A 19,294-nucleotide genomic window follows, 5' to 3' on the forward strand; every position below is an offset into this window, starting at 1 on the left:
AAAGCTACCCTTAAGAAAAATATAGTTTACCGAGCTAACAATACTTCACACTGGAAAAAAGCTACCCGTAAGAAAAATATAGTTTACCGAGCTACCAATACTTCACACTGGAAGAAAGCTACCCTTAAGAAAAATATAGTTTACTTAACTAAAGTTACTTAGAAAAAGTAGTTCACAACATCCAAACTACTTTGTGATAAATTATCCTAAATCTAAATCTGAAATTAAATGTCATTGAATACACATTGGAAGAACAGATCACTCTGGAGTCAGATGTTAACTGAATGTATATTTATCCTATGTTTGAAGTAAGAATTAGGCAAAACGGATTGTTTTTTTGCCAAAATGTAGTATGTAGTTACACTAGCTACACTGCTACATGGCAAAAAAAGTAAGTGACTACTGAAAACACTACTGGATTAGAATTTGTTCCACCAAGCTACTGCAAAATGTAGTTACATTACTAGTTGAACTACTTCTAGTTCACTACTCCCCAACACAGGTAATAAAATGAATTAGGGTCTGGAGGGTCGGGTCCATGATGTCACGGTGTAGGTTTACTACCCTGCCGAAGATATACCTCCACCCCCAGGAGAGAGGTCTGTTACTATGGTAACCAGGCAGAGAGGAAGGAAGGGGATCTCCCTCGTCAGTCAATATAATCCATATAGACTGTTGACTGAACAACAGGGACCTACACTCTACTGAGCCTGACCAGACCTTTCTGTCTCAGAGAGAATCTAACATTGGCATTATTATACTGTATGCTTATGGCTGCGTTTACACAGGCTGGCCAATTGTGATATTTTTTCCACTAATTTGTCTTTGACCAAGTACATCAGATGTTTTCACACAATATCTTTTTCAGAGCTGATCTGATTGGTTAAATGACCAATTAGTGAAAAAATTGATCTGAATTGGGCTGCCTGTGTAAACACAGCCAGAGTTTTGTTCAAAGTATTCAAAGTTAATAGATAGTGAAAATAATGAAAAGGAACTAGAGACTATACTAACTGTCCTTGCTAGAGATATTGTCTAAGAAGAACCTTTCACTTCAGGGATCAACAAACATTTCACTTCCAAATAACAACATTAAATCCATAGCAGAGGAAAGAAATTAATCCAAACCAAAGACAAAACACTTGGGCTAATTAGATAGTGTTAATTACAGTAATAATTACAATAGTGATCTCTACCTGTAAGGATGTGGTCATTGTCCAGCTCGGGGTTGACCTGGTTCTTCTTGATGATGTGTCCCATGATCCACTTGGAGCGGCCGTACTGTTGAGTGGCCAGCAGCCACCGCAGAGACTCGGGAAAGATCCTGCATGGAGACAAGACAGAACACTCTCTCCTCAATAAAATATGAACCGCTGAATCAAAATGAAATTAGTACCTATTTTTTCACTGGGATTTAATGAGAGGCTAATAGGAATCTCAATACATCATTCTCGTCCTCAGGCTCTGTGGGAATCCCTGAGTCTGAAAAGTGTGTGTGGCCATGTGCATATGTGTGTGTATGTGTATATCCATGATTGCTTTCTAGCGGATTGAAACTCGGACTGAATCTGCCTTTAAAATGCTTTCATAACTTGTGGATCTCAAGTCCTTTGTTAACGTGTGCAATTTGAAAGGAATGAAAATGACAAGTGCTGTGATTCTCAGGGATGAAGTAAAACCCATAGGTTTCTTCCCCTTGATCTGTTGGCTGCTTTCCCAGCAGTCAGGTATACAGTGTGAATAAATGGGTAAATGATGGTTCATTCATTATTATTTATTACCCAGGCTTTAAAAAGACCAGCTCTATTAACATGTACAGTAGAGGTCCTTTGAAGGCTCTTACGCTATAAAGATGATAGGAGATTAGGTATACCTAAATAAGAGGGAAACACAGCTGGGAAAACCCTAGAAGCTTCCCTCTGATTCTATACATATCTGATTAACCTCCAGTGTCTGGGGAACTACACAGATAATACTTCACTTCCGTGTGCTCCCATGTCCCGCTGGCCCCATACTAATTTCATACATACAGTGTTTTACTTGCTATATTGTATTTACTTCGCCACCATGGCCTTTTTTTTGCCTCTACCTCCCATTATTGACTGTCTGTTTGTTTTACTCCATGTGTAACTCTGTGTTGTTGTATGTGTCGAACTGCTTTGCTTTATCTTGGCCAGGTCGCAGTTGTAAAGGAGAACTTGTTCTCAACTTGCCTACCTGGTTAAATACAGGTGAAACAGAGAAGAAGAAAATACAATATGAGCATTGGATAAATAGAACCTACATTAACATAAAGCAGAAACCAATCATGAACTGTAGTGTAAGATATTTGGGAGTAGCACCTAATCAAGTGAATTAAATCAGTATTTTCTATCTAAATGGGATCACCTGTATGCATATAATAAATAGCTAAATATATCAACACTGAGCTGCTAAATTGTAGCAGGTGTTGAAGTATAGCCTGGTCCTAGAGCAGTTTTGCACATTGCCAGAGATGGGGAGTAAAGTAGCTGTTGTCCTCACCAGATATAAGCCAGCATGAGGAGAAGCGGGCAGATGATGACAGCCTGCAGAACCTGCCAGTCTCGACAGACGTATGCCATCCCTGGCATCAGGAGCTGCCCGCCCAGCACCACGAAGCTGGCAACCATGGTCATGGAGAAACGCCAGGCTGGTAGGCACAGCTCAATCCCTGGTAGAGAGAGAGGAGAGAGAGGTTAGCTTACATGGACCTACAATACAAATAGACACACACAGACACTGACCACAGACACAGTTCCATCTATGACAGAGAGGGTGCAGAGGGAACACAAGGTCAACAATGACACTGCCACACATACACGACTTGACAGAGAGAGTGGACAGAAGGGAGAGGGGTCGACACTACAGTTCCACTACATAGCTCCATCCCTGGGAAGGAGACGAGTTATCCTGATACCGATGACACTCCAGTATTGTGAACATTATTGTCCATTTTTTTTTGTTTTAAACTTGATTTAACTAGGCAAGTCAGTTAAGAACAAATTCTTATTTTCAATGACGGCCTAGGAACAGTGGGTTAACTGCCTGTTCAGGGGCAGAATTACCTTTTCTAGAACTGATTCTAAATGTATGACCGATGCTACTGCATAAACCTGCATTCTCATGCAAAGAATATGGGACTATTAGTCTATTTTAGCTGAAGAGCACTGACTCTTCCATGGCTAGGACACAACACAGTCCCTGTCCTGATCCGACTGAACCAAATTCTATTGCAGTGAAGTAATGAGGGTCTCCTTCTACAAATTTCTTCCCAGTCACTTTCAGAAAGTCTTTGATTCATTTATACAGACATTAGCATGCATGCCACCACCACGCTAGCCGGCAGAAACACACAGAACTCAGCCCTTTAGCAAGCTTGACACTGCGGCAGCATAGCATAAAATAGGCTATATCAATCTTACGAAGCTGGTGAGTGGTACTGTACTGCAACAACTGTTCCCTTTACTTCCCTTGTCTTTCTCAGTATTTTGTCTTCCACTCATCACTTTATATCTCCTCATATTTTTATTTTTACTTGTGTTTTTTTTTTTCTCAGCTCCAACTGGGTCTTTCGAGGTGACAGGCCCGGCATAATACACTGTCAGCAGGCTGCAACTCCACCCCCGAGGAAAAGGCAGGAATTTCAATTAGCATCTTCCCCCCTCCTAGCTAGTATGAATAATGCTCTGTGTTCACGGGACAGTAGCGCAGCTGGAACGACAGAGCTAAGACTGAGGAGGAGGAGGAGAGCGGAGAGTGGTGAGAGAGAGGGAAGAGAGGATAAGGAGTGTTGGGTTTGGTGTAACCTCCCCATGACACTGTGACAGTAACGCAGCTGGAACGACAGAGCTAAGACTGAAGAGGAGGAGTAGATGGGAAGAGGAGAGGGGAGATGTGTGGGAGAGTAGAGAGGAGAGGGGAGAGGGTTAGGAGGGGAGAGATGAGAGGGGGTCAAGGTGGGAGGGGAGAGAGGGGAGAGAGGGAGTGTTGGGTTTGGATTAACCTCATCCTGATTCTCTGTGGGAGTTTTGTGAGTAAATTCATGGGTCACTGGGAATAGCATGGCTTGGTGTTATGTGGTTTTGTGAGTGTGGGAATCAAACATATGAATGTACTTACAAAACATTCTACAGAAGTACTATGAGCTCCTTACTCCAGCTGACCCTAATCCTCCACATCCCTCCTGATCAGCAGTCCCACACTGCCCTGCACCGGCCCCAACCTCCAACCATCAGCCCAGGTCCTGCCCTGCCTGCTGACACAAATCCCAGCGCTCAGGTGATGTCACACACAAAGCACTCACAGAAGGCCACAATGGCACAGGGGTGATACTGAGGTGACCCACGGGTGACCAAAAAGGAGTGACCAAATGCACTAAAACAGGACTTTGTTAACACACATGCCACTTGATGACAACTGACAAGACTTATCTAAAGCCATGGTGGGGGACAGCATTGGTACCAAGGAGTAGCCTAACCATCAAAAGCCATAATCTGCCAAAAGCCTCTGCTTTGCAGCCTCTGTTCATCAAGTAGTCCAACACAGTGTGGATTCTGGAATGGAACATGCAACTTCAAGAACATAATGTCCAGCGAGTCAAAGAGGTTCCATTGTTCTGAGAACATTACAGTATCTGACCACTAGGGGCACCACAGTGATGTTGTTTCCCTGTGACCAGTGGGTAACACACCACACTGACCTTTCCCCGGCAGTCACATGATCTCCTCATGGCCCCATGCCATGTCATCACCTCCTGCCTCCCCCCTGCTCCCGGCCACTGGGTTTGTGTGTTCCCAGCCAGTAAACAGCTCCAGGGCCCCGCTCCTTCTCAATGCAGTAAAGATGTGGTGGTAGACGTATTACACTGTACAGCTAGAATGATCATTCTTAAAAAGATTGTCGATAATAAGACTCAGAATACTGCTTCCTGTTTTTTTTCTTAAAGAGATTGTACAAATGGAATAATGTGTGTGCAACCATGTGCTCAATATGCAGAAAGGTTGAAACTGAAGAGTGACTGTGTGGACGTGTTTATCTATGCCTCTGGGGACCAGAAGTCAACAAAGAAGGGTTAGGGTTAGGTTTTAGGGTTAGAGTTACCGTAAGGGTTAAAGTCAGGGATTAGGGAAAATAGGATTTTGTGTCCCCACAAGGTTAGTTGAGTAAGACTGTGTGTTTGTGTGTGTGTGTTTGTGTGTGCGCACGCCTGAGTGCATGTGTGTGTGTGTAGTAGGCCTATCTCATTCTTTGTGGTCTTTAAGTGAGGCCACACTCATTGATCAATACCTTATCTTAAACTGTAAGGCTATGGGTCCAAGGCCTCTGAGGAATAGAGGGATGTTTAGGTAACAACTTCACAGTAATACTATGTTGATCCCTACTTCCAAAATGGCATGACAATATTTGCAACTTAGAACTTTGCTTGCTGTGAACGTGGTTGAATGTGTGTGAGTGTGCACGCACATGTAAGTTTGCTTGTGTCTCTGTAGTAAAAACATACATTACTATCAACACAAAAAGGATGTACTGTATCTGCGGTTTAATCATTACTACAAACAGTTGCAAAACGAGTTTTGCTACTTTTGCAACAAAAATGTGCATTTCTCTTGGAAGACTCAGGTAGGTAGGTCCCTCTGGTAGGTAGGTCCCTCTGGTAGGTAGGTAGGTCCCTCTGGTAGGTAGGTCCCTCTGTTTGCTGAACCTATCCAATAGAAACACTAGTTTTCGTCGCAAAATTGTTTGTATTAGTGATTACACCCCAGCTCTACTAGTCCCAGATGAGACCCCAGACAGACATAAAATACATCCAGTCAGTGTAACACAAACACAAATAATTACAAAATAGCACCAACAAAACCACAGTCATCAACCTGGTCCAAACAGTTGACAGATTAGGTCTACCGTTGACTCCCTACACCATGAGAAGGAAAAAGAGGCACAATGCAGTCTGATGCTATGCGGTCCTGCTCTGTTGCTTTGGACAGTGGGTAAATGACACTTATCCAAAGGGTGTTATAATATCATGTTGTGAAAGCGTGAGTTATTTGAATAACACAGTGTCTGCAAAATTGGCCTACTACAGTATCAAGCTATGGAAAAAAGGTCCCCATCCATCCACCGCACTGGGACTTCTGATAGGGAGGGATATAGACCCCCAGGAGAGGATGGGGGCTAGGGGTGAGAGATAGGGATGGAGGGATATAGACCCCCATGAAAGGATGGGGGCTAGGGGTGAGAGATAGGCATGGAGGGATATAGACCCCCAGGAGAGGATGGGGGCTAGGGGTGAGAGATAGGCATGGGGATATAGACCCCCTAGGGGTGAGAGATAGGGATGGAGGATGGGGGCTAGGGGTGAGAGATAGGCATGGAGGGATATAGACCCCCAAGAAAGGATGGGGGCTAGGGGTGAGAGATAGGCATGGAGGGATATAGACCCTCAAGAAAGGATGGGTGCTAGGGGTGAGAAATAGGGATGGAGGGATATAGACCCCCAAGAAAGGATGGGGGCTAGGGGTGAGAAATAGGGATGGAGGGATATAGACCCCCAAGAAAGGATGGGGGCTAGGGGTGAGAGATAGGGATGGAGTGATATAGGGGAGGAAGGAAAGGAGGTTTGCCTAGCAGCCGGGGAATGTACACTCAGCACAAAAGTGAACTTTACCCTGCTCAGAGGAAGCACTGAGTGTGCATCTTATCTCATGTATCTAGACACAGAAAGTGGGGGAGTGGGGGAGGACAGGATTCTGTGAATCACCCACCCAGTCATAGATTCCCTCCTCTCCTCTCATTGGAGAAACTCCTCCATTTCTTCCGCCTAGACATCATTCTCTGTCTCTCTGAGAAATAGGGCTGATCTCAGCAGCCATTTGTCTGTAGTGCTTATACATCTGCATTGCTTGCTGTTTGGGGTTTTAGGCTGGGTTTCTGTATAGCACTTTGTGACATCGGCTGATGTAAAAGGGGCTTTATAAATAAATGTGATTTGATTTGACTAGGTGATCTGTGTTCAGTTAAGCCTGGGTCCAACATGCCTTCATTATAAGTCTCTAACTGATCCTAGGTCCTGAGGGTGACTGAGCACAGTGCAGCAGGCTGTGGCTGGTGTCCTCAGGAAGCCATATCCGTACTGGATGAGGGGAAATGAAAAGCTCTTCACTATAGCAGAGAGATGGACAGTGTCTGCTAATGTGAACATGCCTGAGTGATACATCCACCCAGCTAAAGACCCATTGACAATCAATTAAAACGTAGACAGGTAGACAGAGAGAAAGATGAACTGATATTGAAGCTACAAGGATCCAAGACTGGTGAAGCATGGACTCAGTTCAGTCCTACGTATTGCAGCAGGAAGGGAAACAGAACTGGGCCAAATCCTGTCTGAATGAACCAGATTTACTCCCCCACCACCAGAGGGGAAGCAGACCAGGATAGAGCAGGGAAAACAGGGGGTACGCTGCCCACTGGCTCACATGGAAGAGAGGCTACGGATATGACCTATTACAGCTATGTAGTCTTTAGAGTTGATTAGTGTTTTCCTGTTTTTCAGTTCATACAGTATCTCTGCCGTTTCTATGTGCAATGCTAAATGTAAAGCAACGTCTCTGTGCTAAATGTATATCCATGTGTCTGTGCTAAATGTATATCCATGTGTCTGTGCTAAATGTATAGCAATGTCTCTGTGCTAAATGTATATCCATGTGTCTGTGCTAAATGTATAGCAATGTCTCTGTGCTAAATGTATATCCATGTGTCTGTGCTAAATGTATAGCAATGTCTCTGTGCTAAATGTATAGCATTGTCTCTGTGCTAAATGTATAGCAATGTCTCTGTGCTAAATGCATAGCATTGTCTCTGTGCTAAATGCATAGCATTGTCTCTGTGCTAAATGCATATCAATATCTTGGTGCTAAATGTATAGCAATGTCTCTGTGCTAAATGTATATCAATGTCTCTGTGCTAAATGTATATCAATGTCTCTGTGCTAAATGTATATCAATGTCTCTGTGCTAAATGTATAGCAATGTCTCTGTGCTGTAAATGCTAAATGTATAGCAATGTCTCTGTGCTAAATGTATATCAATGTCTCTGTGCTAAATGTATATCAATGTCTCTCTGCTAAATGTATATCAATGTCTCTGTGCTAAATGTAAATGTATATCAATGTCTCTGTGCTAAATGTATATCAATGTCTCTGTGCTAAATGTATATCAATGTCTCTGTGCTAAATGTATAGCAATGCCTCTGTGCTAAATGTATATCAATGTCTCTGTGCTAAATGTATATCAATGTCTCTGTGCTAAATGTATATCAATATCTCTGTGCTAAATGTATATCAATGTCTCTGTGCTAAATGTATAGCAATGTCGATGATGTACATTTGATGGGGAAAAATGGATTCAGTTACATATCGCAATATTATCTTTGGTCGATATTATATTAATATTTGATTCGAAGTATCGACTTTATTTCTCTGACATATCAAAACATATGTTTTCATGCTCTCTCTTTTCCCTGCAGCAGACATATAGTGAGCAATATGTTTGGATCATCAAAGCGCAATAAAATCACAGTTTTAAAATGCAATAGATACAGAATCGTGAGAATCGCAATATACAGTGCATTCTGAAAGTATTCAAACCCCTTGACTATTTCAACATTTTGTTATTTTACAATCTTACTGTAAAATTGATTAAATAGTTGTTGTTTTTCTCATCAATCTACACACAATACCCCATAATGACAACGCAAAAACAGGTTTTCAGAAATGTTTTCAAATGTATTATTAAGTAAAAAATCGAAATATGACATTTACATAAGTTTTCAGACCCTTTACTCAGCACTTTTTAAGCACCTTTGGCAGCGATTACAGTCTTAAATCTTATTGGGTGTGACGCTATAAGCCTGGCACACTAGTATTTAGGGAGTTTCTCTCACTCTTCTCTGCAGATCCTCTCAAGCTGTCAGGTTGGATGGAGAGCTTTGCTGCTCAGCTATTATCAGGTCTCTCCAGAGATGTTCCTTCGGGTTCAAGTCCGGGCTCTGGCTGGGCTCTCAAGGACCTTTAGAGACTTGTCCCGAAGCCACTCCTGGGTTGTCTTGGCTGTGCGCTTAGGGTCGCTGTTGGAATGCTTGTTAATGTATGTGATATCAAGAGAGACGTATATTTTCTGGGTGATTTAAATATTGACTGGCTTTCATCAAGCTCCCCACTCAAGAAAAAGCTACAAACTGTAACCAGTGCCTGCAACCTGGTTCAGGATATCAGTCAACCTACCAGGGGGGTTACAAACAGCACAGGAATGAAATCATCAACATGAATTGATCACATCTTTACTAACGCTACAAAGCTGTGCTTGAAAGCAGTATCCAGATCCATCAAATGTACTGTAGTGATCACAATATAGTAGCCATAGCTAGGAAAACCACAGTTTCAAAGGCTGAGCCTAATATAGCGTATAAGAGGTCATACAATACGTTCTGTAGTGATTCCTATGTTGTTGATGTAAAGAATATTTGTTGGTCCGTGGTCTGTAATGAGGAGCACACAGACATTGCACTTCACACATTTATGAAATTGTATGGTTGAGAGGGATGAGACAAAAGGAATGGCAAATAAGTCTGGCTGCACAATCGATTGGCAGATGTACTGCGATTTAAGAAATCATGTGCCTAAACTGAATAAAAAGAAACTACACTATGAAACAAAGATAAATGAAATAAAGAATGACAGTAAAAAGGCAAACTGAACTCCATCATTCATTGAATCAGATGGCTCATTCATTACCAAACCAACTGATATTGCCAACTTACTTTAATTATTTTTTCATTGGCAAGATTAGCAAACTTAGGCATCACATGCCAGCAACAAACGCTGACACTACACATCCAAGCATATCTGACCAAATTATGAAAGATTAAATACAATCTAGAATCGGCTTCCTATTTCGCAACAAAGCATCCTTCACTCATGTCGCCAAACATACTCTCGTAAAACTGAGTATCCTACCGATCCTCCACTTCGGCGATGTCATTTACAAAATAGCCTCCAACACTCTACTCAGCAAACTGGATGATGTCTATCACAGTGCCAACTGTTTTATCACCAAAGCACAATATAATACCCACCACTGCAACCTGTATGCTCTCATTGGCTGGCCCTCACTATATATCAGTCGCCAAACCCACTGGCTCCAGGTCAGTCTTTGCTAGGTAAAGCCCCGCCTTATCTCAGCTCACTGGTCAACACCCACCCATAGCACGCGCTCCAGCAGGTACATTGCACCGGTCATCCCTAAAGCAAACACTTCCTTTGGTCCGTATTGTTGGGGTGGTAGTAGTGATATGCTGTGTCACCGCCTTTCCTTCCAGTTCTCTGCTGCCAGTGACTGGAACGAATTGCAAAAATCTCTGAAGATGGAGTCTTATATCTCCCTCACTAACTTTAAGCATCAGCTGTCTGAGCAGCTAACCGATCACTGTACCTGTACACAGCCAATCTGTAAATAGCACACCCGACTACCTCATCAGCCAGAGTGTCTATGTATGCCGATGACTCAACACTATACATGTCAGCTACTACAGCAACTGAAATGACTGCAACACTTAACAAAGAGCTGCAGTTAGTTTCAGAACAGGTGGCAAGGAATAAATGAATCCCAAATGTTTCAAAAATGAAAAGCATAGTATTTGGGATAAATCATTCACTAAACCCTAAACCTCAACTAAAACTTGTAATAAATCATGTGGAAATTAAGCAAGTTGAGGTGACTAAACTGCTTGGAGTAATTGGCTTGGAGATGCAATTGTCTGAGAACAGGGCAGCACGTCTGGCCCTCGGATGTACACATTGAGCAAACATGAATAATATACATCTCTCCTGGCTCAAAGTAGAGGAGAGATTGACTCCAGCACTACTTGTATTTGTGAGAGGTATTGACATGTTGAAAGTCTGTTTAAACGACTAGCACACAGCTCAGACACCCATGCATACCCCACAAGACATGCCACCAGAGTTCTCTTCACAGTTCCCAAGTCCAGAACAGACTATGGGAGGCACACAGTACCACAGAGCCATGACTACATGGAACTTTATTCCACATCAGGTCAATTATGCATTATGGAACAGGGGGGACTGTGAAGCAACACAAACATAGGCACAGACACATGCATACACACACACATGATAACATACTCACTATACACACACACATGATAACATACTCACTATACACACACGTACTGTGCTGTAGATCTGTGGTAGTGGAGTATGGGCCCGAGGGCACACTGTGTGTTGTGAATTCTGTAATGAATGTAATTGTAATGTTTTTAGATTGTATAACTGACCTAATTTTGCTGGACCCCAGGAAGAGTAGCTGCTGCTGTGGCAGGAATTAATAGGGATCCATGATAATAAATACAAATACAAACTTTGGCCCCAGGCTGAGGTCCTGAGAGCTCTAGAGCAGGTTTTCATCAAGGATCTCTCTGTACTTTGCTCTGTTCATCTTTCCCTCGATCCTGACTAGTCTCCCAGTCCCTGTATATTGACAAAACTCCACTAATGCTGGTGCTAATAAGGCTGGTCTTATTGTAATTCAAACTTTCAAACTGTTCACAAAAACACAAGCATTCAGGGAAAATGGAAGGAATCGTGGTAGCCTCACAGGCCAGGCATCTCAACTCTCATATCAGCACTGCTGTTAAGAGACTCGAATTGGGAGGAAACCTGTGAAAACAGTGGAGCAAGGGAGAGACTGTATATTAAAGATATGTTATTGTAGTAACATCACCTTGCCTTGCAATCTGTAATTTCACACATCAATGGCATTCTTCCCTTCTTCCTTTTCCCAAAGTGTGGCAGTGAGTAAGTCATCACAGTCCCGGTGGACTGATTTACTTTGTCAGTTGGTCACACACACGTCGGTCTAAAGAGAGAGACCGTAATCCAGGTAAAACTCTGCGGTGTTCACTGTCAACAAAGTGACATTTCCCCATGTAAAACCACCATGTAAGCTACCGCGTCTGGTTTCATTCTACCTAGACACAGGACGCAGTGCTGTACCATAGAGCTGATTTGACGTTGACAAACTCTTTGTGCGGCTCATGTTCTCCTCTAGTCACACACAGAGACACAGTGACTCAAAACGCTCTGGAGTGTGTATGACAGTGATTCCCCCTACCATTACATAAGTAGAGTTGGCCCTTACATCTAGCTTCCACCTGTTATTACCGGCCTGAAAGTATTTCACATGGTATGTTTGGGCCCTGGATAGGCTTGCAAAATGACTTTAATTTTACCACAATTCCCAGGTTTTCCAGAAATCCTGTTTGGAGGTATACGGATTTGTTACTTATTCCCTTCTGTGTCTGGGAATCTTCCAACTGGGATTTCTGAACAAGCTGGGAATTTTGTGAAGGTTACCAGAATTTTGCAACCCTAAACCTGGATGCTGCTTGCGGGGCCCTACTGTACCACAACGCCAATGGGAATACTGATATGTAGGGGAAACACTGAGGATATGGTTAGTAAAAGGACAGAACCAGCCCCCCACCTCCCCTCCCTCTCCTACCCTTAACTATATCCCCAGAATCAGCCAGCCAGCCTTTTGATGAGTTGTATTGCGGGCGGTAAGGGGAGAGGTTTGTGTAAATGTCTGTTTGTTCCGCTAAGCTGGCTTGTCGGGTTCAGGCATACTACAGGGGCAGACAGGGCTGATGTGAGGCGACACCTAATACTACTCCTGATGCTACTGCCATCCAGACAGACTGGGACATGAGAGAGAGAGAGAGAGAGAGAGAGAGAGAGAGAGAGAGAGAGAGAGAGAGAGAGAGAGAGAGAGAGAGAGAGAGAGAGAGAGAGAGAGAGAGAGAGAGAGAGAGAGACTGAAAGAGAGGGTACAGAGGGAGGGATAGTCTGGGGACAGGGAAATAGGGGAGACAGGCCTGGTGAGGGATAGTGAGAGAGGAGAGAGACTGGGGGAGAGATACGGGGAGAGAGAGACTGGGGGCAGAGGGAGTGAGAGAGACGGGGGAGATAGAGAGATACAGGGAGAGAGGGAAATGGGGAGAGAGAGGAGTACAGTGAGAGAGGGGTATGGGGAGAGAGAGAGGGACGGGGACAGAGAGATGGAGAGAGATAGACGGGTAGAGGGGGACAGAGGGGATAGAGGGAGAGAGTGAGACAGAGAGCGAGACAGGGAGAGAAAGAGACTAGGAAAGGAAGAGACGGACGGAGAGACATGGGGAGAGAGAGAGACATGGGGAGTGAGAGAAACATGGGGAGAGAGAGACAAAGGGAGAGAGAGACAAAGGGAGAGAGAAACATGGGGAGAGAGACATGGGGAGAGAGAGAGACACATGGGGAGAGAGAGAGACAAAGGGAGAGAGAGAGACAAAGGGAGAGAGAGAGACAAAGGGAGAGAGAGAGACACATGGGGAGAGAGAGAGACAAAGGGAGAGAGAGAGACACATGGGGAGAGAGAGAGACAAAGGGAGAGAGAGAGACAAAGGGAGAGAGAGAGACAAAGGGAGAGAGAGAGACACATGGGGAGAGAGAGACACATGGGGAGAGAGAGAGACAAAGGGAGAGAGATAGACACAGGGAGAGAGAGAGACAAAGGGAGAGAGAGAGACAAAGGGAGAGAGAGATAGACATGGGGAGAGAGAGAGACAAAGGGAGAGAGAGAGACAAAGGGAGAGAGAGAGAGACATGGGGAGTGAGAGAGACAAAGGGAGAGAGAGACAAAGGGAGAGAGAGAGACAAAGGGAGAGAGAGAGAGACATGGGGAGCGAGAGAGAGACATGGGGAGCGGGAGAGACAAAGGGAGAGAGACAAAGGGAGAGAGAGAGACATGGGGAGAGAGAGAGAGACAAAGGGAGAGAGACATGGGGAGAGAGAGAGACAAAAGGGAGAGAGACACATGGGGAGAGAGAGAGAGAGACACATGGGGAGAGAGAGACACATGGGGAGAGAGGAGACAAAAGACAAAGGGAGAGAGAGAGAGACATGGGGAGCGAGAGACACATGTGGAGAGAGAGAGACACATGGGGAGAGAGAGACATGGGGGGAGAGAGACACATGTGGAGAGAGAGAGACAAAGGGAGAGAGAGAGACAAAGGGAGAGAGAGAGACAAAGGGAGAGAGAGAGACAAAGGGAGAGAGAGACAAAGGGAGAGAGAGAGACAAAGGGAGAGAGAGAGACAAAGGGAGAGAGAGACACATGGGGAGAGAGAGACACAAAGGTAGAGAGAGACATGGGGAGCGAGAGAGACATGGGGAGAGAGTGAGACATGGGGAGAGAGAGAGAGACATGTGGTGCGAGAGAGACAAAGGGAAGGGGACACATGGGGAGAGAGAGAGACATGGGGAGAGAGAGAGACATGGGGAGAGAGAGAGACATGGGAAGATAGAGAGACATGGGGAGAGAGAGAGAGACATGAGGTGCGAGAGAGACAAAGGGAGAGAGAGAGACACATGGGGAGAGAGAGACATGGGGAGAGAGAGAGACAAAGGGAGAGAGAGAGACACATGGGGAGAGAGAGACATGGGGATATAGAGACACATGGGGAGCGAGAGAGACAAAGGGAGAGAGAGAAACACATGGGGAGAGAGAGACACATGGGGAGAGAGAGAGACAAAGGGAGAGAGAGAGACAAAGGGAGAGAGACATGGAGAGCGAGAGACAAAGGGAGAGAGAGAGAGAGACATGGGGAGAGAGAGAGACAAAGGGAGAGAGAGACAAAGGGAGAGAGAGAGAGAGACATGGGGAGAGAGACACATGGGGAGAGAGAGAGACAAAGGGAGAGAGAGAGACAAAGGGAGAGAGAGACACATGGGGAGAGAGAGAGACATGGGGAGAGAGAGAGACAAAGGGAGAGAGAGAGACACATGGGGAGAGAGAGACATGGGGAGAGAGAGAGACAAAGGGAGAGAGAGAGACACATGGGGAGAGAGAGACATGGGGAGAGAGAGAGACATGGGGAGAGAGAGAGACAAAGGGAGAGAGAGACACATGGGGAGCGAGAGAGACAAAGGGAGAGAGATAGACACATGGGGAGAGAGAGACACATGGGGAGAGAGAGAGACAAAGGGAGAGAGAGAGACACATGGGGAGAGAGAGAGACAAAGGGAGAGAGAGAGACAAAGGGAGAGAGAGAGACAAAGGGAGAGAGAGACATGGAGAGCGAGAGACAAAGGGAGAGAGAGACAAAGGGAGAGAGAGTGAGAGACATGGGGAGAGAGAGAGACAAAGGGAGAGAGAGACAAAGGGAGAGAGAGAGAGAGACATGGGGAGAGAGAGACACATGGGGAGAGAGAGAGACAAAGGGAGAGAGAGACACATGGGAGAGAGAGAGACATGGGGAGAGAGAGAGACAAAGGGAGAGAGAGAGACAAAGGGAGAGAGAGACACATGGGGAGAGAGAGAGACAAAGGGAGAGAGAGAGACAAAGGGAGAGAGAGAGAGAGACATGGGGAGAGAGAGAGACAAAGGGAGGAGAGAGAGAGAGAGACAAAGGGGGAGAGAGAGACAAAGGGAGAGAGAGACACATGGGGAGAGAGAGAGACAAAGGGAGAGAGAGAGAGACATGGGGAGAGAGAGAGACAAAGGGAGAGAGAGAGACAAAGGAAGAGAGAGAGACAAAGGGAGAGAGAGAGAGAGAGAGACATGGGGAGAGAGAGAGACAAAAGGAGAGAGAGAGACAAAGGGAGAGAGAGAGACAAAGGGAGAGAGAGAGACAAAGGGAGAGAGAGACACATGGGGAGAGAGAGAGACAAAGGGAGAGAGAGAGACAAAGGGAGAGAGAGAGACAAAGGGAGAGAGAGACATGGGGAGAGAAACATTGGGAGAGAGAGAGAGAGAGAGAGAGACATGGGGAGAGAGAGAGACAAAGGGAGAGAGAGAGACAAAGGGAGAGAGAGAGACAAAGGGAGAGAGAGACATGGGGAGAGAAACATTGGGAGAGAGAGAGAGAGACATGGGGAGAGAGAGAGACAAAGGAAGAGAGAGAGACATGGGGAGCGAGAGAGACATGGGGAGAGAGAGAGACATGGGTAGAGAGATCGGGGAGAGAAAGACATGGGAGAGAGAGAGATGGGGAAAGAGAGTGAGAGAGAAAGAGAAACCGAGGGGACAGATGGGAGAGAGGGATTACAGAGGGACTATTATATAAGCATCACAGCTCACAATCTGTCTATGTAATGACTCATTAGTATGCTAATGATTTAATGTTATCAATCTGTATTAAGGTTTGTTGTGCATTTACCTGCAATGCCCATGATGTGCTCTCCACTCTACAGCAGTAGGCAATTTTAAGACTGCCACATCCAACCTATCCATACATCCTATCTATCTATTTACATAGAAGATAAGCAAAGCATACGCCTAAAGGGTCATCTGATACACCATTATTTTCTTTTTTTACCTCAGGGTTCTGTCACTGCAGTATGTTAGTGTTTTTAGTGCTGTAGCATCAGGAATTGGTCCAGTGCTTACCCAGGGTCACGTTAACGTTAACGTCTGTAGCTTAGCGTGTAAATGCAGAGCTGTGTTTTTCATCAGCTTGTTTCCAGGGAGTGTTTTGCTCCCCACACGGCTGGGTCTGACTCATGCTAGATGTATGTGTGTGTGTGTGTGTGTGTGTGTGAGAGAGAGGTCATTGTGGTCTGTGATCAGTGTTTGCCAGGGTTATTGTGCTCTGGGGTAGGGTAGGCCTAGCTAGCTAGATTTAGTTCTCTCTGCATATGTTATTGTTATGTTTTGCCCCACTTATAGAGATCATTACTTCTCTTCCAGCCCGTGTTACGATTGACTTCAACTACTGAACTACATACATTACGTCCCATCTGACGGTCTTAATTGGATCATTTTAGCTAGATCACCAGATCATTTTAGCTAGATCATCAGATCATTTTAGTAGCCTACAATTTATTCCTTTAACTTAATGAATCGTCAATGTTGACAACCATGCTCTGATTCATTAGTCTAATGACAGAAGTATACAGTGTATTGGAGAGATCTCAGTACATTGTATATCTACAACCTGGACAACACAGTCATAGAAGACAAGCAAACACAGAAATCATATCACATCAACCCTGTTATTAGGCCTCTGCTTGTTGCTTCATTTCCTGTGTTGGGAGCTCTTGTGATCCTACAATGTTGAACAGTGTCTCAATAGAAGCTACTTGATGTCACTCTGTCTGCAGTGTTCTCAAGTCTTGCCCCTTGCCTGCCTTATATGTGTGTGTGTGTGTGTGTGTGTGTGTGTGTGTGTGTGTGTGTGTGTGTGTGTGTGTGTGTGTGTGTGTGTGTGTGTGTGTGTGTGTGTGTGTGTGTGTGTGTGTGTGTGTGTGTGTGTGTGTGTGTGTGTGTGTGTGTGTGTGTGTGTGTTGCCTTGCCCCAGGGCCTTTGTTGAGGGATGAGCTAGTCGAGCTGATGATGTCATCCGACCGTTAATTAGGAGTGCCCCAGCCCTGTGTACTAGGAGTCGCAAGTCTGTGTGGGTATGATTATCCAGATTGGACAACATGTTTTGTTGTCAGTCACATGCTTACCACTAATCTAGTCTAGGTGGTTTTACCAGGTTTCTTTATCTGTTTAAGGGATAAAGTAGCAGGGTTGTATCTTGGTCACTGTGAATCGCTGATAGTAAATGAGACATTCTACCTGTATGTGATCAGTTCGATTCATTCCAGTCAGACTAATGTGTTTCAGTCTTGACGCATCTCAACACTCACAAGGCTGCATTGATTATTCTGTGTGGTTACACCTTAGTCTGCATTCACTTCAATTTACATACTGTACATAGGCCTACTACTACACTGCATGACCATAAGTATGTGGACAGCTGCTTGTCGAACAACTCATTCCAAAACCATGGGCATTAATATGGAGTTGGTCCCCCCTTTGCTGCTATAATGACCTCCACTCTTCTGGGAAGACTTTCCACTAGATGTTGGAACATTTCTGTGGGGACTTGCTTATATACGGCCACGAGCATTAGTGAGGTCAGGCACTGATGTTGGGCGATTAGGCCTGGCTCACAAGTGGCATTCCAATTCATCCCAAAGATGTTCGATGGGGTTGAGATCAGGGATCTGTTCAGGCCAGAGAAGTTCTTCCACACTGACCTGACCTCAAAAAAGTATTTCTGTGTGGACCTCACTTTGTGCATGGGGATATTGTCATGCTGAAACAGGAAAGGGCCTTTCCCAAACTGTTGCCACAAAGTTGGAAGCACAGAATGGTCTAGAATGTCATTGAAAGCTGTAGCGTTAAGATTTCTCTTCACTGGAACTAAGGGGCCTAGCCTGAACCATAAAAACAGCTCCAGACCATTATTCCTCCTCCACCAAACTTTACGGTTAGCACTATGAGGCAGGTAGCGTTCTCCTGGCATTCGCCAAACCCAGATTTGTTCGTTGGACTGCCAAATGGTGAAGCGTGATTCATCCCTCCACAGAACATGTTTCCACTGCTCCAGAGTCACTGAGCTCTTCAGTAAGGCCATTCTACTGCCAATGTTGGTATATGGAGATTGCATGGCTGTGTGCTCAATTTTATACACCTGTCAGCAACAGGTGTGGCTGAAATAGCCAAATCCACTAATTTGAAGGGCTATTCACATACTTTTGTATATATAATGTAACTAGTCTAGGTCGAGGTCATTTCGAGGTCATTTCATGTTTTCTTGTGATACATGAGCTCTTGTCAAACCGGCAGAAATCCAGCCAGTTTGACATAGCATTGTTATAAAGCCCTCACTACAGTGGGAGTTAATAGGAATAAGACGTTTAGATCGTGAAAACATCTATCATACATGTCCCATTTCAATACTGACCAGTGTCATTACGCATGAGGTAGGGCCGGGCGTTATGACGATATGTATCGCGTGAAGATAGATGTTTTTCTATAATTTCATATTGTGCTCTGTCATTTATTTTGTTGCGTCGCAAATCACACTCTTTACGGCAATATTTTTTGTCAATTGGACGAAGCTTTGCGTTCTTCCACACGTGCCGTGCCGTGTGAATGGAAATTTGCAACTAAAACAAACATGGAAGAGAGACACAGAGCACGGAGACACGAAGCTTGTATCTAAAAGAGGGGCAACTTCGTTCGCATGGACGTGGTTGGGTATGAAAATTCTGACACGAACCAGGAGACCGTTCACTGCAAAATATGCCACAAGCCGGTCCTGACAACAGGCTCAAACACCACTAACCTCTTTTACCACCTACGCAAGAATCATGTGAAACAGTACAGAGAGA

General features: G+C 44.8%; 1 protein-coding gene across 1 annotated transcript in view; it reads right to left on the reverse strand.

The window, feature by feature from the left end:
• Positions 1-19,294, reverse strand: part of LOC124009280 (solute carrier family 22 member 23-like) — a 79,339-nt gene that overhangs the window by 25,269 nt on the left and 34,776 nt on the right. The window contains exons 4-5 of the mRNA XM_046320912.1: positions 2,524-2,692; positions 1,197-1,324 (exon numbers count right to left, since the gene is read on the reverse strand). Of these exons, the coding sequence (XP_046176868.1) occupies positions 1,197-1,324; positions 2,524-2,692 (297 nt within the window). The remainder of the gene's footprint in view (positions 1-1,196; positions 1,325-2,523; positions 2,693-19,294) is intronic.

Source organism: Oncorhynchus gorbuscha, linkage group LG22, assembly GCF_021184085.1.
Source record: "Oncorhynchus gorbuscha isolate QuinsamMale2020 ecotype Even-year linkage group LG22, OgorEven_v1.0, whole genome shotgun sequence".
Taxonomy (NCBI): Eukaryota; Metazoa; Chordata; class Actinopteri; order Salmoniformes; family Salmonidae; genus Oncorhynchus; species Oncorhynchus gorbuscha.